A 21,883-nucleotide genomic window follows, 5' to 3' on the forward strand; every position below is an offset into this window, starting at 1 on the left:
AGTACTGGCCGTTGCTCTGTAGAGGAGGTGCTTGCTTTTGCTTTTAAACTCCCACACCTGATGTGTAAAATGGCAGCGGTGCGGTGCGGCTCGGCTGCTCCATGGAGGAGTTCCTCACTCCGTTCTGTTGGTTCGATGCTCTGCGTCTTCATCGATGCGCGAAGGACCTCCTCCTGCCCATATGTCGTCATCTGCTCGTGTCCAGTCAAATGATGTATGGGCGAGAGAAGAAGCGGAGGAAAACAGCAAAACAAGTCTAGAAGCAGGCGAAGAGCCAAGCTGAGCAGCTCAGCCCAAGCCAGCTCTCTTGAATAGAGTTTTTATTTTTTTTATTGTTTTAACCCGGTGGGGGATAAAAGACAGAAACAAAGGAGATGAAGGGACTCCTGACGTTTAGCCACCGGGCGGTATGCACCCTGAGTAACCGTCAAGTAACCGCCGGTTCTCGGTGCTGCGGCTTTTACGGAACTGTGTCTAATAACAAGGTACGGGTGTTTCGAGTCAGTCTCTGGAGCTGTTCGTTGCTTCATGTTGGGCTCCCTCGAACTGCATTGTTGCCGTCGTGTCGATTGATTGTCGTTAAATAGGTCAGCGTGTCAAATGAGTGTGCGTCGCAATGCCTTGTAAACGTTATTTGATGCGGGATGCGGTTCTCTGGGCTAGCCCTGAAACGTGACTGTCATACCGTGACACTGATGAATGAACTTCAACCTGGTGTCTGCACTTTCTCCCTTTTTAGCCCGTACATCTACATAAACGTTCAGATTTCAAATACAAAGTGCTTACCCCATGGTCATGGATGTTATTATTATATACGGGCCCTCAGAAGTACCCTTATCTTCCGTATTGTTCAATAAAAAGCATTTTAATCCGATTGGTGGCCATTTTCTTATAGAGTTATAATGTATCAGAGTGCAGTACACTTCCCAACCGATAGGTCGCTTAGTTGAAAGCATATGGAGGAAATAGGAAGAAAATGGCCACCGATCGGATTAAAATGCTTTGTATTGAACAATACGGAAGATACGGGTATTTCAGCGGGCCCGTACACAATTGTAACATCCATGGCCATGGGTTATGCACTTTATATTTGAAATCAGAACGTTTTTGTAGATGTACGGACCAAAAAGGGAGAAAGTGCCAACACCAGGTTGAAGTTCATCCATCATGTTTCAGGTCTCGGAGCTGACCTAACCTAACCACACTCACGACATTTGCATACTGTAGCCTAACTGCTGTGAAAAAGAACCAGTCCCTAGTATGTCTTAACAAAAATCTTACATTTTCCACACGAATACATTGAAGAAAATACATTTTATATTGTCTTGTGAGTGTAATTAGACAGCGATGTCATAATGCAAAGCCTCTCTGTGTTGGGATGACAATCTGATGAATCATTACAGGGTCCTCCTACATATTTTACTTTATTATGTTGTAAATCTGCAATAAAAAAAAAAAAAACATATATATATATATATAAAAATCCCATAGCTAAATAACCAGTTGCCTCATATGTTCTCATCAACTACTATATTTCAACAATTATGATCAGCATTAATTTAAAAAACAGACTAAATATAATTTACATTTTGCCATGCCCGACCCCCCCCCCCCCCCCCAAATGCGGACTCCCATTTGAAAATAATGTGTGCCAGAGAAAATAGCGGATCTACAAGCCCACTGTGAGCTTGTAGAGCAGCTATTTTCAAATAGCGTAAAAATAAAATGGGGCTTAAGTGTTTAAACTGTTCCTCGTTTTGCTGGGGGCCGCCCTCAATGACCCCTGGGTGTCCCCTCCCCAGAACCACTGCTTAATAGCGAATGCATAATTACAGCTCTTGAATCCCACAAAACCTTCATTGTTTACTTCCATACTGTATGTGTGGTTGTTTCATTTCACACCTGTCGTCTGATCACGAGACACCTCTTGCCCTACAGTAGGCTGTATATATTTTCATTGTACTCATCCAGGAATTTGAATATCTGACCTGTTTTTTTATCCTTGTTTTCTTGCTTTCTTTCTCAATTCTTGAAACTGCAAATGATGGTGCTTGTACCAAAAACACACGCATACAATTCACCCACTTGTTTACCTGTAATGGTCACTTTATTTGTTTTATGACGGGATACGGTGAGACACTGTAACCTTGTGTTGTTGCTTCCTGCATAGTGCAGGACGGGATACTGTGTGACAGTGTAACCTTGTGTTTGTTTTTCTGTAACCTCGCCTCACCAGACTTTCCACCTCGGAGGAAAGCCTGGTATTCGTTCCATTCGTTCGTGTGATCCGGTCTATACCACGCTTACTGAAGAAAAAAGGGAGAAAAAAACGTATACAGTGATTCCGGTGGCTGGTTCCATTTTTTTGGCGCCGCTGTGTTTTGGTTCCCCTTGTTAGTTTCCCCAATCCCAATTTAAATGCTGAATCGAGTAACTGCTAGTTTAGTCTCACCAGTCGCTATGAGTTGGAATAAAAGATGGATATACCAAACAAATTATTCCTATAAGCTAAACTACGCCGCGCATCAAGGGTTTTATTGGGTAGGCCCAATAAATACAATTTATTGCCCCATACAATTATGATGCCCTCGATTGCAGGGAATTATTTTGGGTGATACCGGTACCCTTGGTATATCTCTTGGTCATTTCCGCTCCCGACCGGATCAGAAACCTGAAAATGGTATTGATCCCAGGTTTTTCTACATAGTGCAGTGTTTGTTTTTCCTGCATAGTGCAGGACAGATGTATAGGTGTATTGTATATTGTTGTTCTGTTTTGATAGTGCTCCTTGTTTTCTTTTTCTTGCCTTGTATTGCTGTATACGACAGTACTTTTTTTTTCTTACTCTCTTTACCTGTAACTCTTAACTCCTGTGCTGCCTCTGGGCTGATTAGGACTGATTTCCTCCCGCTTGGGATCTATCTATCTATCTACCTGTGGTGTGACAATTAAGTTGATTCGGATTCTTGTGTCTTTTAACACAGCCACAGCCCAGCTTTGGTCTGCTGTTCGACATCGACGGCGTCCTCGTCCGGGGAAAGATGCCCATCCCCGCCGCAAAGAAGGCTTTTCAAAAGCTTGTCAACAATCAGGGTCAATTTAGGGTACCAGTCGTCTTTGTCACAAACGCAGGAAATTGCCTCCGACAGACAAAAGCAGACCAGCTCTCTCATATTCTGGGTGTATCTGTAAGTAGATGCATTGGCAAATATAGGGTTGGGATCCGTGTTATTCTGTCTCCTGGTTTATGTACAGCCCTATTCATCTCCCCTTGTTTGTTTTTTTGTTTTTTTCTGTTTACAGATTACTCAAGACCAGGTCATCATGTCCCACAGTCCACTGAGGATGTTCAAGAAGTACCATGACAAATGTGTTCTCGTGTCGGGACAAGGACCTGTCCTGGACATTGCCAAAAAGTACGACAGTATGGTTGAATCTTGTGATCTTATGTCTTGATCTGTATTCTAGTCTCTGGCTAGAATAATAATTTGTCTTTCTCTTTAGTTTGGGCTTTGAGAATGTGGTCAGTATTGAAATGCTGAGGGAATCATTCCCATTGCTGGACTGTGTGGATCACAACAGGAGACCCAAACTGCCAGTGAGTTAATTGGATGGAATTAGAGGGGAACTAAACCCTTGGCTAGCCTAACCCTTGGTCACTTTTGTGCCAGTTTTGTGAGTTTGCTGCTATCTAAAGCTTAAACATTATCTAAAAGGGATGGGCTGAGCGTGTTAAACTGTGATGTATGTATGAAACACAGCTGCAACTAATAAACCTAGTAATGGGTGTTTTAGATGTGATTGTGCCAATGACCAAACACAGACAATACCATTGTTTATTGTCGGGGGGGGGGGGGGGGGGGGGGTTACATGAAACTCTAAACCTGGTAGGAGGCAATATCACCCAGATAACCTGAGGCTACACTAGATGCAGAACATTCCATGTGGAACTGAAAAACATACATGTTACAGTAGAATATACACTTGTGACTGACAGTCACATGCACAAGACATGGTGCCCACACACACACACACACACGCACACAAACAAAGTGAAAGATCACCAGCTCATCCAACATGAAGTACACATTAGAAAACGCACAAAACTGAGCCTCCATAAAAAGCTGGAGAGGGGGGAATGTGCTATTTGCAAAGAAGTTATATGAGTGTTGCACAACGTAGTTCTTTTTTTAGACACCTCTGGAATTTCCTGAACTGTATTAACCAGAACAACAATAACTATTTGTAGTAACAACACATGCCACTGTCCATGTCCAATTAGATTGTATTCTTTCTTTCAGTCTACTCCTGTTGGCAACCTTCCTAAGGTTGAAGGTATGTGCTTGATCTATATATTATACTGTGTTATATATCTATATAACCTCAACTAATAATCAGCTGGCATTGTCAAAGTTGCCCAGGAACATTTATCTTTTTACAATTTCTTTGCTAAATATAGATTATTTGCTAGGTCAGTGGTTTTCAACCCTTTTCACATCAAGGTCCATTATTTATTCGGCATTTGAGCCGTGGACCACCATTTGATGAGATTTAGACTCTCAGACCCAAAACTTTGAATATTTTGTTATCGTTTGATACGATTTTGTCCACAATTCCAAGCTGTGTTGATGTTGGTACCATAAGAGAGATAACAGGCAAACTTTGATCAAAATAACAATTCTTTAATGAAGTAATGCAGATGTTTAACAATAATTTAACTCATGAGAGAGTAAAATGAAACCATTTGGTTTCATTTTACACTCCATCATTTAGCTGGGGACCACCTGGAATCCCCTCAAGGACCACTGGTGGTCCCTGGACCACTGGTTGAGAAGACAATGGCAGAACGGCATTTGATTAACACGTTAATTGAACATAGATTGAACACGTATATTAACATTATGGTCAACTGCCCAGAGTCCCGCTGGAATTCCCAACAGAGTGAGGAGGGAGTTGATTGAACATAATGGCAGGCGTTCCTGGCTGCTGAGCTCGCCATTACGCAGCCAATCGGTCTGTGAGCTGACAAAGCTCGCTGTTTTCCACCCTGCTGATTGGACGTATCCACCCTTGAACTGATACGGCCGCTAACCAATCAGTGGAAGCTTAAAACCCTTCCGGTCCTTTTATCACTCCCTCACCCTAGGCAAATAATGGCTGTGTAACGTTGGGTCGGGGGACCACCAGGGGTACGAATGGACACTTAGGGTCTGTAAAATAACACTGAGGAATTGACAGTGTTGATTGGAGTCCAAGAGATACATTTAAAAAAGTACCAAATGGGGGCCTAATGAATATCAAAGAATTCTGTATCAATTAGTAATCGTTGAGGTAAACCGAGTTGGAGACACTTCATGCTAAGATAGAAATAAATGAGCTCATGGGAGAAGTACATCAGACCAGTGGTTCCCAAAGCTTTTAACTCAAGACCCAAAAGAGAAAATGTATATCTCCCCGCGGGACCAAGACTAGTGAAAATAGTCAATCTACAAGCTCACAACACGTGCATCACAACATGCGACATGTTGTGTGCTTGTAGATCTGCTAGAGCTTGTAGATCTGCTAGAGCAGGGGTGGGCAACATCTTTTTCCCCCAAGGGGCCATACTGACTTCGATAAAGTGAGTGAAGAGCCACACATTGGACTATTGCATTTAAACTTGAAACACACGTGCTGAATTATGTTGAACTGCATTGATTTGATAGACACAACAGTCTACTTTATAGGGTCAACTATTATTTTATTTTATTTTTTCCAACCTCTTCCCTATTTTGCTCGGTGTCTGCATTTGAAAAACATTTTAAAAATGGCGAAAATAGCCGATCTACAAGGTCACAACGTGTCGCTGTAGATTGGCTATTTTCACTATTTTAAAATAGACATTTAACATTTGAGTACATACGGATGGAATATGGAATGCAGCTATGTACTCAAATGGTCAGTAGAGTTAAATTAGTTTCCCATTTTGTTTTTCTTTAAGGACATCGGGGGCCGGATTGAGATGGTCAAAGGGCTTGCCTGCGGGTCCGGCCCCCGGGCCGTATGTTGCCCATGTGTGTGCTAGAGCTTGTAGATCTGCTATTCTCAGTATTATTTTCCCCCCTCTTAAATAATAGATTTTTCTTTTTTTTATGGAATTCTTTTGAAAAACGTTTTAATTCATTTTTAACTTATGAAGAATCTTTGGGATTTTTTTGAAAATCTTTTGAAATAATAATTATTAAAAACATAATGTAGGAATAAATAAAGGGATATTTACTCTCGACCCATAAAAAGTGGACCACAACCCACTGTTTGGGAAACATTAGACATTAGGTACAGTTAGTTCTCAGGGGAAAGCAGGGAGAGGGCAAAGATAAGAGAGGAACTAGCTTGCGGCACAGGGCCAAGCTGTACAGCTGTACCCAAAACAGTAGTTTCCCTTCCTGTGCCATGGCACCTTGACTCTGATATTCAGAACATATTATGAGGCAAACGTAGGGCTGTCAGGATTACAACATTTAGGTTGACGTTTAATTATCATACAAATAATTGAGATTAACGATTACATTTTTTGCATTGAACATTGAAACATGAATACAAATGTAATTTCTATTTGCCTTTTTATTTTTCATAATCAAAAAATGCACAGCGCTGAAATAGACAAAGTAATTACTGACATATTTACTTTATTATTTCAGCTATTTCTGGAAAATGTATGAACATTTTTCAACATAGAAACGATTATGATGATTCTGCAAAATAATTGCGATTATAGAAAATAATTGCGATTCGTCGATTATGTAATAACTCCGACAGGCTTAGGCAAAAGGTTAACAACATAATAACAACATACAGTAAGCTGTAATTCTACTACAATTCTTCCTCAGTGTCCTTGAAATTAAAAAGGTTCAGAATCGACGATGAAGACTGTTAAAGAAGCACTTCACCAATTCTAAACCGATCTTCATATAATTGGTCCTCACTAACACTCATAATAGGAGGGCTTAATTTACATCAACTCACTCTGTGTCTCATGGGTTGGCTGTGGGCATTTCAGAAACCTGCCTACCAATGACTTCATCGATGGGGATTCCAAGCTAATAGACTACAGCCTTTCTCTTCCTATATCATGCGGAAAGTGACCAAAACCTGCATATTGATGATGTCACTGGTAGGCGGGTTTCTGAACTGCCCAAATGCCCTTCTCTGAGACTCGTAGAGAGCGAGTAGACCGTTATGGTGCCATATTATTATAAACACATACTGAGGATCAGTGGTAGAAAAAGTACTATTTTTTTTTACTTAAGTAAAAGTATCAATACTGCAATGTAGAAATACTCTGTTAGGGCGCGCTCCCACCAAAACATGGTCGGCTGCTGTTAAACGCAGGTTGTGCGCGGCCACAGTTTTTTGCAGCCAGCGGATTCTAAAAAACGGGAGTGACGCACCTGTCACTCACTTTCAGGACCCTCCCCGTAGTCCGCATCGCCTTCTGCCTTGAGCACCATGGTGCTTCCTGAGTCTTGGGACGGTCCGCCTTCGACTCACCCGATTGGACAGAGGAGGAAAAGCAGCTCCTGCCTCCAGCAGTTATATGCTTCAAATGGACAAGTCGTGTAGAGTGGATAAACGCACGGTCTGCGCGACAGGCGGAAAGATCCGCTCTTGTGTGAATCCACGCATTTACATTGACAAAGCATTGGCAGATTCCGCCCCAGAGGTCAAATAAAACTGCGGTGGGAGCGCACCCTTACAAGTAAAAGTCTGGCGTTTAAATTTAATTCTCGTGAGTAAAAGTACAAAAGTATTGGCATCAAAATGTTCTTAAAGTACCAAAAGTAAAAGTACTTATTATGCAGAATATCCCATTTCACAAGTTTTCACAAGTTAAAAAAATAAAATAAATTGTAAATAGCAGATCTACAAGCTCACAATGCGTTGCATCGCGATGCATTGTGACCTTGTAGGACTCGGCTATTTTCAAATAGACAAAATATATAGGGCTGAAGTAATCTGAGTTCCCAGAAGTTTTCGCCAGCTCTCGCATACAAACGGGAGGGGCAAGGAACTTCTGGGCCAAAACACCTGTATTTGTGGGCGGGATGTAACTTACGCTCAGAATCTGAGAGCTGAGAGCTGTGCAACTCTTCTAAACAGTCCGACGAGAGGCAAACAGCAGTACACAACAATGGCAATTTCTCAAGGAGAAATTGCTTCCCGTCGCTCCTATTTACATGCAACACCCACTGCATGTGGATCCCGCCTCCTTTTCTTCATTGGCTATTGATTTGAATCAGAACGCAGTGGCCGCGCCCCTGCTGTCCAGGCTCTGAGCCGAAGCCTCCCAGACTAGGGCTGAAGTGGTTACTGTATGTTTTTGTAATAATAACCAAAATCTACAAAGTAACTAGTAACTGAAGTTTTCAATTAATTGTAGTAGAGTAAAAGCACAATATTTTCCTCCGAGATGTAGTGGAGTAGAAGTAAAAGTACTGACAATTGGAAATACTCCAGTAAAGTAAAAGTACCTCAACATTGTACTTAAGTATAGCACTTAGTACGTAAATGTACTTAGTTACTTTACACCACTGCTGAGGATCAATTATATGAAGAATGAAATGTTGAAAATGTGTGACGTGCTCCTTCCAAGTCACGTGTGTCCCTCCTTTCGCACACACAGCTGTCATCCTCTTCGGGGAGCCCATTCGATGGGAGACCAACCTCCAGCTGATCGTTGACATCCTGCTGACCAATGGGAACCTGAGCGGCGTCCACCAGCCCCAGACGTTTCCTCACCTCCCCCTGCTGGCCTGCAACGTGGACCTCATGTGGATGGCCGAGGCCCAGTCGCCACGGTAACCGCATCAGCAGCAGTCCTGCTATATTTAAATGTTTTGGGAAAAAGATAAATAGTTTTTATTCATCCTTCATAGCCGTGACCCAACACTGGAACTAGTCACAAACATGTCGGCATATCAATAAATTATAGTCGTTAAATGTAATAGTGGTTAAATGTAATATCTATCTCGTTGCCTTTCTTGTTTTCTCTCTCTCTCTGTTTTATAATCTAGATGTTTCTCTTTCTGATTTCATTTTAGCTTTGGCCATGGGGCGTTCCTCGTGTGCCTTGAGAACATCTATAAGAAGATAACGGGTGGAGAAGTGAAGTACGAGGCTCTGATGGGGAAACCCAGTGAACTGACCTACCACTTCTGTGAGTACCTCATCAGAGGCCAGGCCATGGAGAGAGAATGGAAACGTCCAATCACCTCGCTCTATGCTATCGGGTAAGACCCCCCCGCCCCCGCCATCACCTCCCTCTATGCCACTGACCATTTTAATTTCAAGGACTCCCGGTTTGATATGCATTAGGCCACAGACAATTTAATCTCTGGGACCCTAATCTAAGAAGGACCCTAATCTTAATCAATTTATGTACACTCTCAGAGTTACAGACCCGTAAGTGTCCATTTGGACCCAACATTGAGAACCAGTGCAGTTGCACTTAACCACTTGGACCCTATTGTCCCTGTTCTGGGGTGAACATTTGGCTGAAATATTTGCGACACGTTGTGAGCTTGTACATTGGCTGTTTTCTGCAGTGTAGAGGGAAATACTATCAGAGCTTGTATAGAACCCTGGGGGACTCCGGTAAACTGAGTATATAATAGGGTTTAATTGGTTAAGTTCTAGTATTTAAACTAGGTCAAAGCCAGTACGTTTCACTATCCTTTATTGTACAACCAAAATAACCTGTGATGGTTATCATACGTTTACAGAGCTAAAGATGTTCTACACAAGCACAAAAAACATTATTTATCACTGTTTATGTAAAGTAAATCATGTTTTTCACTGAGCAGAATGCATAACAGCTTTCTCTCAAGTGTATTTGATACAAATAAGCCAATAACTAGTTACAGTTAATGTGTTTTTGTGATGTATTACTCCTAACGATGTTGATTTGTGATAAGTAGGTTATTATGTGATTAAGGTTACTGATGACAAAGACACGAAAGAAAGAAAGAAAGAAAAGGACTAATCATATCTTTGCCTCCCCACCTTCATATTTAAATCTTTAGACCTCTGAGCCTCTTTAACCACCAGCAGAATACAAGCTTAGAATCAGATCGTGTCAGTCAAAAGAGTAGGGCAGTCTAAGAGGCTTGAAGGCATAGATCTGGGTAAATAAACAGAAGTGACCTTTCCACTTCCCTTCTCTGTCTACCCACAAGCATGTTTCTGGATCAACTGCAACGACCACTACAGCTCCAGCGTTTAGTGTAGTGTACATCACTGATGCCGTTGTACTGATATGTTAAAAACGTTGTCCTTTCTGTTGGCATAATCCCTTACATTATCACAGGGTCTGAAATGATCACTAGCCAAGCATCAAATGTGGGTGGATTTTTCATTTAGTTTTGGAAGCCACCCGTTGGCGGGTGACTTAGTCTACAACAATATATAAGTATTGATGGTTCAGCTCTTTACAAAATATCAACCTCGGTGGTTCATAGTACGGGGCATTCGGGCAACTTTTTGCCTTAAAATAATCAGCATTGATGGCCCAGTGCGAGTAAGATTTGTAACAAAATATCAGCCTTGGTGGCTCATACAGCACACAAGTGAAGGAACTGGTTGGTGAGCTAGATCACATGTTGTCGTCAACATACCAGTAATGTCTTAGTGTTTGAGTGTAACATAATCCGTCACTTTGTCTACTTTCACTGAGCTGGAATGTGCTGTACTGTACCTCCTTTGATCTCATAAACCTTTAGACGGAGTTAATAACACACATCGTTGCTGTCGGGTGGAAGCCATGTCGAAAATTGTCCTTTTTTGATTATTTATTTATTTAAAAACATGTTTTTTTTTAATAGTGAAAATAGCCGATCTACAAGCTCACAACACGTCGCGAGTCGCTTGTAGATCTGCTATTTTGACTACTTTTGGTGCGACGCTCTTGTATGATAAGGTAGGGTATTAATTTACGAAAAAACATACAAAAAAATGGAGATAAAAGGCTTCTGCCCGACAGCAACGAAAATCTTCATTGTAACTCTTCATTTCCTGGATGTCTTATTGACCCGGAGAGTAAAAGTGACGCTTTTGTTTTAAAACAAGCATAGTTTTAACTCTATTCAATGATTAATTCATAAACATTTGGACCCTCCCTGTACCATCTACCCTGACCACTGTTTGTATTCACCACCATAATGCCTTATTAACCCATTAAGACCGGGAACGCATCTGTGTAACCACTTTAATTAAAAAATAGCAGATATACAAGCTCATAGCTCGGCACCGAACTTGTAGATCTGCTATTTTTGAAAAATAGTGAAAATGTGTGCAAATCTTTTAATATATTGTATATATTTTAAAAGCAATTATTTTTAACAAAAATCTTTGCTTCTGGGGGTCCCTGGAACAACTTATTTTGAGATGGGGATCCGCGGCAAAACACATATCATTTCGGGGGTCCTTGACATGAAATAGTCTGAGAACCACTGATATAGCAACATAACTGTTAGGATTTAGAAGACATTTTGTAGAATTTGTAGGGCTTAATGGGTTAAGCAGATTAAATGTATGTACGACACGCAACACCCCAAACATTTTTATGGGCTGGTAAAACAAAGTTTGCCAGGTAGACTGTGTAATCTACCAGACCAATGGGCTCTATGCACAGCAGCCATTTTGGAGAAAAAATGGGCCTCTTCTGACTTCCTTCACAGGTGTTACCAATGATACTAATGAAGGCTCTGTTCCATTCTGGTCAAACAGAGTCAGGGTGCTGATATTGGGCATGTTGGCTCACTAGAAATACTTGTGGGTCTCAAAGTGTGGTCCACGGACCCTCATGGTTCCTTGAGAGAGTGTAACTCTGAGAGTGTACAAATGGACCATCCCGGGTCCATTTGGTTCCATTTGTACACTCTCAGAGAAACACTGTGCTACACTAAATGGAACAGAGCCTTCATTAGTGTCATTGGTAACACCTGTGAAGGAAGCAAGGAAGGGGCCCAATTTCTGTCCAATGTGGCTGCTGTGCATAGAGCCTATTGGCCGGTGAGTTTACCCCTGCTTTTCTCACATCCTCCCGAAGGGACAACCTCATGACCGACATCTACGGCGCCAACCTCTACAACCGTTACCTGGAGGAGAAGGTCGCCAGGAAGAAGTCCAAAGCCGTGGCCAAGGTGGCGGCCGCCACCGGTTCCGCCGCCGTCCTGCCGCGGCGGGAGGAGGAAGCCGACGCAAACGCCAGCGCCTGGGACTGGGAGAGCGAGCTGGCGCCGCCCGCCGCCACTTCCTGTAAGTCGGTGTTGGTCTGCACGGGGGTGTACAACCCCAACGCGGGGGTGCCCTCCGATGCCAGCCACTGCATCAAAGGGACCGTGTTCCACGGGCACCGGGACTTCCGCTTTGACCCCGCCTTGGTGGAGCCCAATCACCTGGTGTATGACGTGGCGGAAGCCGTCGACCTCATCTTTGAGCAAGAGAAGTTTGTGCCTCAGTAGATCACATGACCCCGCCCCTAGCGTTCCCGGAACTCTCTGCGTAAATAGCCGATCCACAAGCTCCACAACGCGTAGCGTTTGCGACGCGTTGTGAGCTTGTGGATCGGCTATTTTCGCCAAAGATAGTGCAAACAGGAGGGGGGCCTAGTATAGAGCCCTGGGGGACTCCAGTCAACTATAGGGTTTTAAAAGGAGTAGTTCACCCAAAAAATTACTTATTTTCTATCATTTACACACGCCATGAAGCCTTGAATTCATGGAGAGTTTTTGTCGCATTCCTAAGCCAATAATGTGATGACCGGCGGAGACTCAATTGACCTGCAATTGAGTCTCCTACAGCTACAGTAGGAGACTCCGCCGGTCATCAAATTATTGCCTTAGGAATGTGACAAAAACAAAAAAATGTCCATGAATTTAAGGCTTCATGGGCTGTGTAATTGGTAGAATTTATTTGGGTGCACTACTCCTTTTTAAGTGGTTTAAGTCATAGGGTAGAGGGGTGGGGCGTTAAACCACTTGTAAGTATTATTCTTTATGAACCTAACACTGTGGACATTGTTTACAGACGTGCCAGTGCGTTAAAGAAACATAGCTTACATTCATACTCAAACATATTAACTCTTTTAACCGTTCTCTGTTTTAAGCAGTTTTTAGCAATATTTCTTATCTTGTGATAGTCTCTGAATTGAATAATGTGCACAATTAACTTTAGGAAAAGGCCGTTTTAAAGACTGCCTTATTTCCTGGTATGTTTATTCAAGGCAAATCATTTCTTAAAACTGTGGCCATGTTTTGGATGGGTGTTCAAACTTTTGAAACCATCCGATATTTATTACGAGAATTTCTCAATGGTTTTACGATGTTTACTCCTTTTTATGTTTTACCTTTATTCTCAAGATGATTTCTTTTTTTAACCGTCAAACGGCCAACACCCATTTAACCCAGTAATGCATGAATAGATTTATGTATCCATTGTAAGAACACCCGCTTACTATTCAGAGTGCAATATTGTCCTGTAATAGTGTTGTCTGTCTGCATTGTGTCTAGTTGTGTAAGCATTGACGGGCATTTGCACAGATCCAAACCATTCATCCTCGTTTAAATCTTACCCCTTATCCCTGTCTGGTGGATCTACCCCTTGTAAATGTTGTAGGATTTGGAAGAAGAGAAAAAATAAGCAGAAAACTGTAACTAGCTATATATATATATTTATATTGTAGACATAAATCTAACATGAGATATTTTTTCATTTGAAGATTTACCATGCATTTAATTTGATGCATTGCCTACTTTATTGAGGTAAATGTTACAACCCGACTGAAATACGTTGAGTTTTAGGAACCAAGCTAAGGTTAAGTTAAAGTCCCCACATGATGTGTAGGGAGCACAACATGGAAAAATAAAACCTTCATGGTACCTTGTTGCCGTCTCAACTCAAGGTGTGTGATTATTTTATCATCTATTTGTTAAAGCTCCACTATGTCACTTTTTAATACATTAAGATTTTTGGCACAAATTTTCCCGATTTAAAAAAAGTAGCACTTTACAAACTCATAGCACAATTTTACAAGCACGAAGTGATGCGCTTGTATATCTGCTATTTTTGAATAGCCAAAGTATAAAATAATGGTTAAAGTTTAGATCAAAAATCTAAGTGACACATTATTTCCCGGTTCTAATGGGTTAAAGCTCCACTATGTAACTTTTTAATAACTATATAGCACACTATGTCCCATACCAAAAGTTTAAGCAACAAATCTCTCTCTTCCCTGACTGTAGTCTCTTTACTGTATTATTTGGTAGTGTGTGACCACTGGCAGGCATCTTGTTGCTTATACATGTAACTTTGTATTTGTATATGGGTCATAATGTTTTTGTTAAAGTTATAGTGGATCTTTAATATATTGGATGATATCTTAGACAACTGAGCAACAGTCTAAAAAGTCAATTCCGTTCAAAACCGCAAATTTGTTCATCTGCAGCCACGCCTGGAATTTCATCTATTTAGAGGCTTGGCCTTTGGTGTTGTACATGTTTTGAAGGCAGTCATGGCAAACGGCCAAATTCCAAGGCAGCAAGGCCATCAAATAAAACAAGGATTTGTACATGGAAGTAATTACATTAATTTAAGCGTTAAGAGTGGATCTGTTTTGAATAGATAGTATAACTATCAGTGAAATAAATAACGCTTTTTATTTCCCCAAATAATTTATTGGTATTTAAAATGACCAATATTTGTACAAATTCCTGAGTCAAATGTTCATACATGTTCAGCCTCTGGACTCATTTGAAGATGGGGAGTCAGGGAGAGTTGACAATTCAGAATCTCAACAAAAGACTGGTGTCTAAAAACCGTATTGACTGGAAAGAGGCAGAGGAGAAATTGGTGAAATTAGCTGGGGCAGTGTGGGTAGAACATCAAGGCCAGTTAAAGAGAATAAAGGTCTGCACAACTGCATAGCTCCTAAGTGTTTAGTTTACTTTAAAACACAGAATTACATGGTGCAACGTTTCGGCATTCTTCTGCAACTGTGGCTGAAACGTACCATGTAATTATTTCTGTGTTTTAAAGTAAACTAAACACTTAGGAGCAATGCTGTTGTGCAGACTTTTATTCTCTTGAACTGTCACCCTGTGTCCAGCACCAGCCACGAACTGGATGTGCACAACACACTGTTTTGAACTAGAACATCAAGTCCACCATGGCCTCAGGGCATAAATGTTTTGAAGGGCATAAAGACCAAACTGAGGGAGCACAGCGGCCATGGACTTCATGGCCCCCATGAAATTCCTGCCTTGCCCGGTAGCGGACTTGCTATATTCATAAGTACTGAGAGTCTGGCTGGAGTCTACAGACATCACGATCCATATGGTCAGAATATTTCTCAAGTGGACTTTATCTTTATGTTGTGCTTCTTCTGCAAGACGTCCAGTATTTGTGGCAGTAATTCCATGTTGATAAGTGGCCTTTCCAGGTCATCATCGGCGTCGGACCAGGTCTCCATGATCTCAGACAGGTTGCTCTGGAGCCTCTTCCTGTGTTTGGGCTTCAGCGATCGTAACGAGTCCGCTTGGAACCCCGTGTGTCTCTCGTCGATGTCCAGAGTGAAGGTAGAGTTCTTGGCGAGCCTCAGACCCCACATTAACAGAACAATGAGGCCGCATAGCATCGCCCCCATCAGGACGGCGTAAGCTCCGCCGCTGCACGTTTGCCGGGCACAGGAGTCAAAATGGTCATCGCCGAGTTCAGCGATAAGGCCGTACGCCACAGAGCTGGGAGTGGCGCACACGGGCTCCTGTGACACTACGTCCCTGTTCCTCAGCAACCAGTTCCTCAGGTATTGGATCCTACAGTCACAGTGAAACGGGTTCCCGGTCAGAGAGACCCTCATTAGTCCCGGCAGCCTGTCGAAAAGGCCCGGTGGTACCGCGGTGAGCCGGTTGCCCTGCAGGTGGAGCTCCGTGGTGTCTGGAGGGAGCCTGGGAACGTCCACGAGGTCGAGGGAACTGCAGTTGACTTGTAGCCCGCCTGGCAGCAGCTCTGTACAGAGACAGGACTGGACAGACGCCTGTGCACTGGATGTAGCCAAGAGCAGTAGGACTGCTAGCCCTGAGTATTGAAGAGAGGCATTGTGTTAGCATCGTATTCTAATCCATTAAGACCTGAGGCCGATTCTGCAAATGCCTTCTAAATCAGTAGTTCTCAAGCTTTTTCGTGCCACAAGGACCCCCAAATGTATATATATTTGGCCGTGGATCCCCATCTGAAAATGGTTTGTGCCAGGGACCCCCAGAAGAGAAGATTTGTGTTACATATATTTTTTTATTATTCAAATAATTTCCAACACTTTCAAGATTTTTCAAAAATGTTCAAAAATAGCAGATGTACAACTTAGTATCACGGCATGAAGTGACGTGCTGTGAGCTTGTATATTTCCTGTTTTTGAATAGCCAAAGCTAAAATCTAAAATGACAGATGCTTTCCCCGTTTTAATGGGCTAAGCTGCTTTTGTACCGTGCACACTACTATTCGTTAATATTAACCACTTTCAACCAGTTGTCCCTATTTTCGGCATGTCGTGAAAAATATTCCAAAATAAAAAAAATTAGTAAAAACTCCAGAAACCTTTTTTATTTTATTTTTTTAGTTAATTACCGAACTCTGACCAAAGTCTGTCTGGAGTTTATACATTATGTAACCAATAAAAAAATGGTAAGACTGTATATTAAGGTCGTACCCATAATTATAAGATGGAATACATAACTACCATAGTGTAGTCAGTTATAAAGTGTCTTTGTTATAAGTTGTTATGCATAATTATACATATTTATAACGTATTAACAAGAGGTTGTAATTCAATAATAACTACACTGGATCCTTTGGAACACAGGTTATTATTTTTTTTTAATTTCCTGAAAAGTACAGGGTTTCCACCCGACAGCAAAAACATTAAAAGCATTACATACGTTTCAGTGTCGAGCCAATTTGGAAGTAAGTCCTAGTGTTGCCAGTCATCATAGGTCTCTTCTCCGTCCTGTTCAGCCTAATGTTGTGCCAAGTTCTGAGAGTTCATCATCACACACTCCATTTTGTAACAATTATAATAATAATTTTCAGATTACCAAACGGCATCAGAGTACGAGGGATTCACTGATGAAAGTGTGAGTGTGTTTTGGCTCATCTGGCGCGAGGGGAATACCTCTGCTGAGATGAGATAAGAGCTTATCTATGAAAACATGGCTAAAGGCTTTAAAAACAGAGGGTCTTACATATTTGCTACTGTAGTCTGTAACTGAATCTACATGGACGCTCTTCTACTTTTGTAATTATACTATGCTTGTGCTTTATAATAATTTACTTTATATAATTGGGTCAGTGCCAAAATTTGGTTGTGAAAGATGACAAATTTGGAAAATCTTTCCAGGTTCGTTAAAATGTGCTTTTTGTAGTCATGTTGGTTTCATGTCATTTGAAAATACATTTGCACCAATTACAGCATACAATGAAAATGACAGAATGTGCATGAAAATGTCAAGGTGTAACCACATGAAAATGAAAAATATCTAATATTTTATCCACGTTAAGTGAATGAAAGTGTTCTCATAAGAAAATGTTACTTTAAAAAAAATCTAATGAAAATACATATTAGCATTAACTCTAGATGTGTTTTTTACTAAATCTTTGACCAATTGTCTAAAAATGGTTTAAAAATGTTTTATTCCACGTTCCATTATTCCACTGTTTTCCTGTATATTATCATATTCTTACACCAATTGACACAGTTAAACCACTTGACAATGTTGCTTCTACAGTCAAATTCCGCTCATTGCTGAAGAAAGTGATCAAAATAACTTGGTGTTTTATTTTATTTCACCTGACAACAATTAATCAGGATAGAAACATAAGAAATTGTGCGTGTGCGTGCGTAATTTGTATTTGGCTGAGACGGAAAAAATCACATGTAATATATACTGTACTTTCAGATCTGATTTTTCTGTTTTTTAAATACAAAAAATAAATGTTATTCTCAAATTGACACATTTTAAACATTTACACAGGTTTATACTGTGGAATGTCACTTCTACTCTGCCTCTGATTGGCTTACCCACCCTCAGAACAAATCCAACCACAAATGAGAGGCAGACTAGGGCGGGTCTTGAGACAGACTTCATATCACCTTGCCTCAACTAGCGAATGAAGCCTTGTGGTAGTGTCCTTATGCATTAAAGATAGTTTACCATTGTTATAACAAGCCTAATATTTGATTATTTGTGATGCTTTGGGTCAGTATCCTGGTGTCTGTGTCCTGGGGTCAGTATCCTGCTGTCAGTATTCTGGTGTCAGTATGCTGGTGTCAGTATTCTGGTGTCAGTATCATAATGGCAGTATTCTGGTGTCAGTATACTGGTCAGTATCATGGTCATTTTGGCTGCCTGCTCCAAACACTATGAAAAACACTCCTGCCTGTGATGAATGATCAATTTCTTTCTTAGAAATTCTGATATTGGCAATTAATTTAATATTTGGAAATCAATCCATGAATTGACTAATCATTGCATCAGTTGTTGTTTTTTAAAGCAGAGATTCCATGTTCAAATCCCAGGTCTCCTAGTTCAATTCTGGAATACCTTGATATTTTCAAAATATATATATATTTTTGTAAAGTGCATGAGCCAAGTGCCTTTAATTATTTTGGGGGAATGTTCATGCAATGTCAATGTCTAATGTTTCTTATGTCAATCTAGGTAGCTCAGTCGAAAGAGCTCTTGACTCTGAACAACGCGGTCATGCGATCGAATCCTGGGACTGGCAAATCAGCATGTGAGCAATCTGGCTCTCTGGGGTTCTACTCCTGTGTTCTTTGCTGTTGCTGACAATAAGCTTACTTGTAAAGTGCATGAGCCAAATGGCTTTAATTATTTCATGTTCATGAAATGTCAATGTACAAAGCTTGGTGTGTGTTGGTAGCTCAGTCGGAAGAGGTCTTGACTTCAGACCAAGGTCATGGGCTCAAATCCTAGCACAGGAACTCAGCATCTGAGAAAACTGGCTCCCATGGGTCTACTAACCTTTTTCTCCTTTAAATGTCCATGGCCATTGACAATACATTGGGCGCTTAAAGTAAAATATAAAAAAAATACACATTATTTCAAAGTAAAAATCTCAAGCATGCATGTCCTCAGTAAGGTGGAATTTTCAAATTGTGAATCAAGTGTATAGGATAGGTTAAAGTATGAAGGAACAGTGAGGTGCCAAAGTTTTCATATGTAAGTTTTAAAAGTTAATTATCTAAAAAACTACATAATATTTCAAAGTAAAACGTTCAAATATATGTATCCACAGTAAGCTGAATTATAAAAAAGTGTGAATGGAGTTTCTAGGTGAAAGTATTTTTTGAGGTGCCAAAATCTTCCCATTGACCTCCATTATAATCTTCTTAACTTTTAAAGGAGTATATTTCTAAAACCATGAAACATTTCAAAGATTCATTTTCAGGCAAACATGTCCACAGTAAGATGAACATTTTAAAGTTTGAATGGGGTTTCTAGGTGTAAGTATGTTGTAAGCCTGCCTTTAAATGTCCATTGGCCGCATTGACAATGTATTGGGCGCTTAAAGTTAAATATCCAAAACTACAAATGATTTCAAAGAAAAAATCTCAAGCATGCATGTCCACAGTAAGGTGGAATTTTTGAACTGTGAATGGAGTTTCTAGGTGAAAGTGTTTTTTTGAGGTCCCAAATTCGTCCATCGACCTCCATTATAAATCTCTGAACTTTTAAAGGAGTACAATTCTGAAACAATTCTAAACATTTCAAAGATTCCTTTTCAGGCAAACATGTCCATATTAGGATGAACATTTTAAAGTTTGAATGGGGTTTCCATTCTATATATGACATTTTTAATCATTACAGTCAGTTCACCTTCTTTTGGGTCTTGAGTCGAACCAATTACTCCCGCGGAGAGATCAAATTTCTCTTTTGGGCCTTGAGTCTTGGGACTCAAGGCCCAAAAGATAAATTTGATCTCTCCGCGGGAGTAATTGGTTCGACTCAAGACTCTTTTGGGTCTTGAGTCTTGGGACTCGAGACTCAAATCCTGGAAATCAAATCCTGGAAATGGCAAATCAGCATGTGTGGGATTTGAAGGTGCAAGAGTCAGGTAAAAGTTGGAAAAATGTCTAAGTTGGATTTGGACTCGGAACCTTCCGGTTGTAAGCCCTGTATCTAAACCACTGCACCACAGAGATTTTGACGTAATCTGTTAACTTGTGTGGTATTCACTACAATATTAGATAACGGTAAAAGCCCCAGGTAAAAGTTTAAATGTCCATTGCCGCATTGACAATGCATTGGGCGCTTAAAGTTAAATATCTCCCAAACTACAAATGATTTCAAAGAAAAAAACTCAAGCATGCATGTCGGTCAGGGGATCTTAGTATAATCTCACATTCTATTCCAATTCACTTTTTAAACAATTATTTTACTGATTTTCCTTTCAGACCCCAAATTAGATATTGCTCAATTTTTCAAATATTCACTTCCAATTTGAAGCTCAGATTATACTAAGATCCCCCGGGCCTGTGAAGGTATCTTAGTATAATCTGAAGATTCAATTCAAATTCCCTTCTCAAGTCTATCTTACTGATTTTCGTTTCAGAACCAAAATAAAACATTGCTTGTTTCTGTCTGCTTCTGTGATGTATGTCCTGTAATGTACTTTGTGTAATGTATTGTGTATGTCCTACCTGTATCTTGAACGGTGACGTCATGGACACAAAGCAAATTTCGGTGAAAGCTGACAATAAAGTTGTATTGCATCGTATCGTATCGTATTGCTTCATTTTTTTAATTTCTATCCCACCAAAAAATCAGGAAAATGCTCCATTTTTCTGATATTCTGCTTAGTATTTTGGCTTCTTTTGATTTGGGACTGACACTGAGAAAAGCTCAAAATAGTTTTTTTTTACAAATCTTTCATCCCAGAATAAAAATCAAAGAATGTCTTTGCCATTTTTCCAATTTTCTAGCCTACCCCAAAAAATCAGGAAAATGTTTCGTTTCGGTAAAATGTATTTTACCGAAACGAAAGTTAAATCCGAAAAAATCACTAAGTGTGGAGGCCAAAATCGTCCCCCCAAAAACCTGTTAGGAGTACGTTTCAGGCAGTGTTGTGTTCTAGTTTTTTCTTGAAGGTATACTATGATTATTCCCTGCCTCCCACACGCACGGCATGCGCGCGTCTATAATTAATTAAATGTAAAAAATGATGTGAACATTTTCCACACGCAATATGCTTTGTAGGCCTACTGACTTTTTCTTACTGATGTCTGATCACCTGAGCTCAACCACTTCCAAGCTTAGATGCATTTTCAATGCAACAAACTCGGCCAGGCCCACTCAGGCCCAGTTTCACAGTAAAACTGAGTAGCCTACACTTACAATATGCTTTGTACTGATTTTCTACTGTTTCTAATGTTAATCACCCTGTAACTCAACCACTTCGGAGCTGCTTTTAGCCTTGGATGCATTTAAAAAATACATATATATTACCATAGAAGTGCAAATTTTTCGTCACCAGCATTTTTTCGTCACCAGCATTTTTTGTCATTTTTCGTCACCAGCATTTTTTCGTCACCAGCATTTTTCGTCATTTTTCGTCACCAGCATTTTTCGTCATTTTTCGTCACCAGCATTTTTCGTCACCAGCATTTTTTCGTCACCAGCATTTTTTTCGTCACCAGCATTTTTCGTCATTTTTCGTCACCAGCATTTTTCGTCATTTTTCGTCACCAGCATTTTTTCGTCACCAGCATTTTTCGTCATTTTTCGTCACCAGCATTTTTCGTCATTTTTCGTCACCAGCATTTTTTCGTCACCAG

At 40.6% G+C, this 21,883-nt stretch overlaps 2 protein-coding genes across 2 annotated transcripts; one reads left to right on the plus strand and one right to left on the minus strand.

Moving 5' to 3' along the window:
• Positions 1 to 69: 69 nt before the first annotated feature.
• Positions 70 to 12,549, plus strand: LOC311052855 (haloacid dehalogenase-like hydrolase domain-containing 5). The gene is made up of 8 exons (XM_084068086.1): positions 70 to 485; positions 2,985 to 3,188; positions 3,304 to 3,416; positions 3,505 to 3,598; positions 4,302 to 4,335; positions 8,663 to 8,837; positions 9,081 to 9,269; positions 12,086 to 12,549. Exons 1-8 carry the CDS (start codon positions 375 to 377, stop codon positions 12,498 to 12,500), a joined length of 1,335 nt encoding a protein of 444 aa, XP_083924212.1. The 5' UTR covers positions 70 to 374; the 3' UTR covers positions 12,501 to 12,549.
• A 2,141-nt stretch (positions 12,550 to 14,690) lies between these two features.
• gp9 (glycoprotein IX platelet) lies at positions 14,691 to 17,133 on the minus strand. The gene is made up of 2 exons (XM_084068090.1): positions 16,968 to 17,133; positions 14,691 to 16,110 (listed from the first exon to the last, which is right to left on the minus strand). The coding sequence occupies exons 1-2, from the start codon at positions 17,017 to 17,019 to the stop codon at positions 15,386 to 15,388; spliced, it is 777 nt and encodes a 258-aa protein (XP_083924216.1). The 5' UTR covers positions 17,020 to 17,133; the 3' UTR covers positions 14,691 to 15,385.
• Positions 17,134 to 21,883: the final 4,750 nt, after the last annotated feature.

Source organism: Gymnoscopelus microlampas (assembly GCF_963454915.1).
Source record: "Gymnoscopelus microlampas genome assembly, chromosome: 10".
Taxonomy (NCBI): Eukaryota; Metazoa; Chordata; class Actinopteri; order Myctophiformes; family Myctophidae; genus Gymnoscopelus; species Gymnoscopelus microlampas.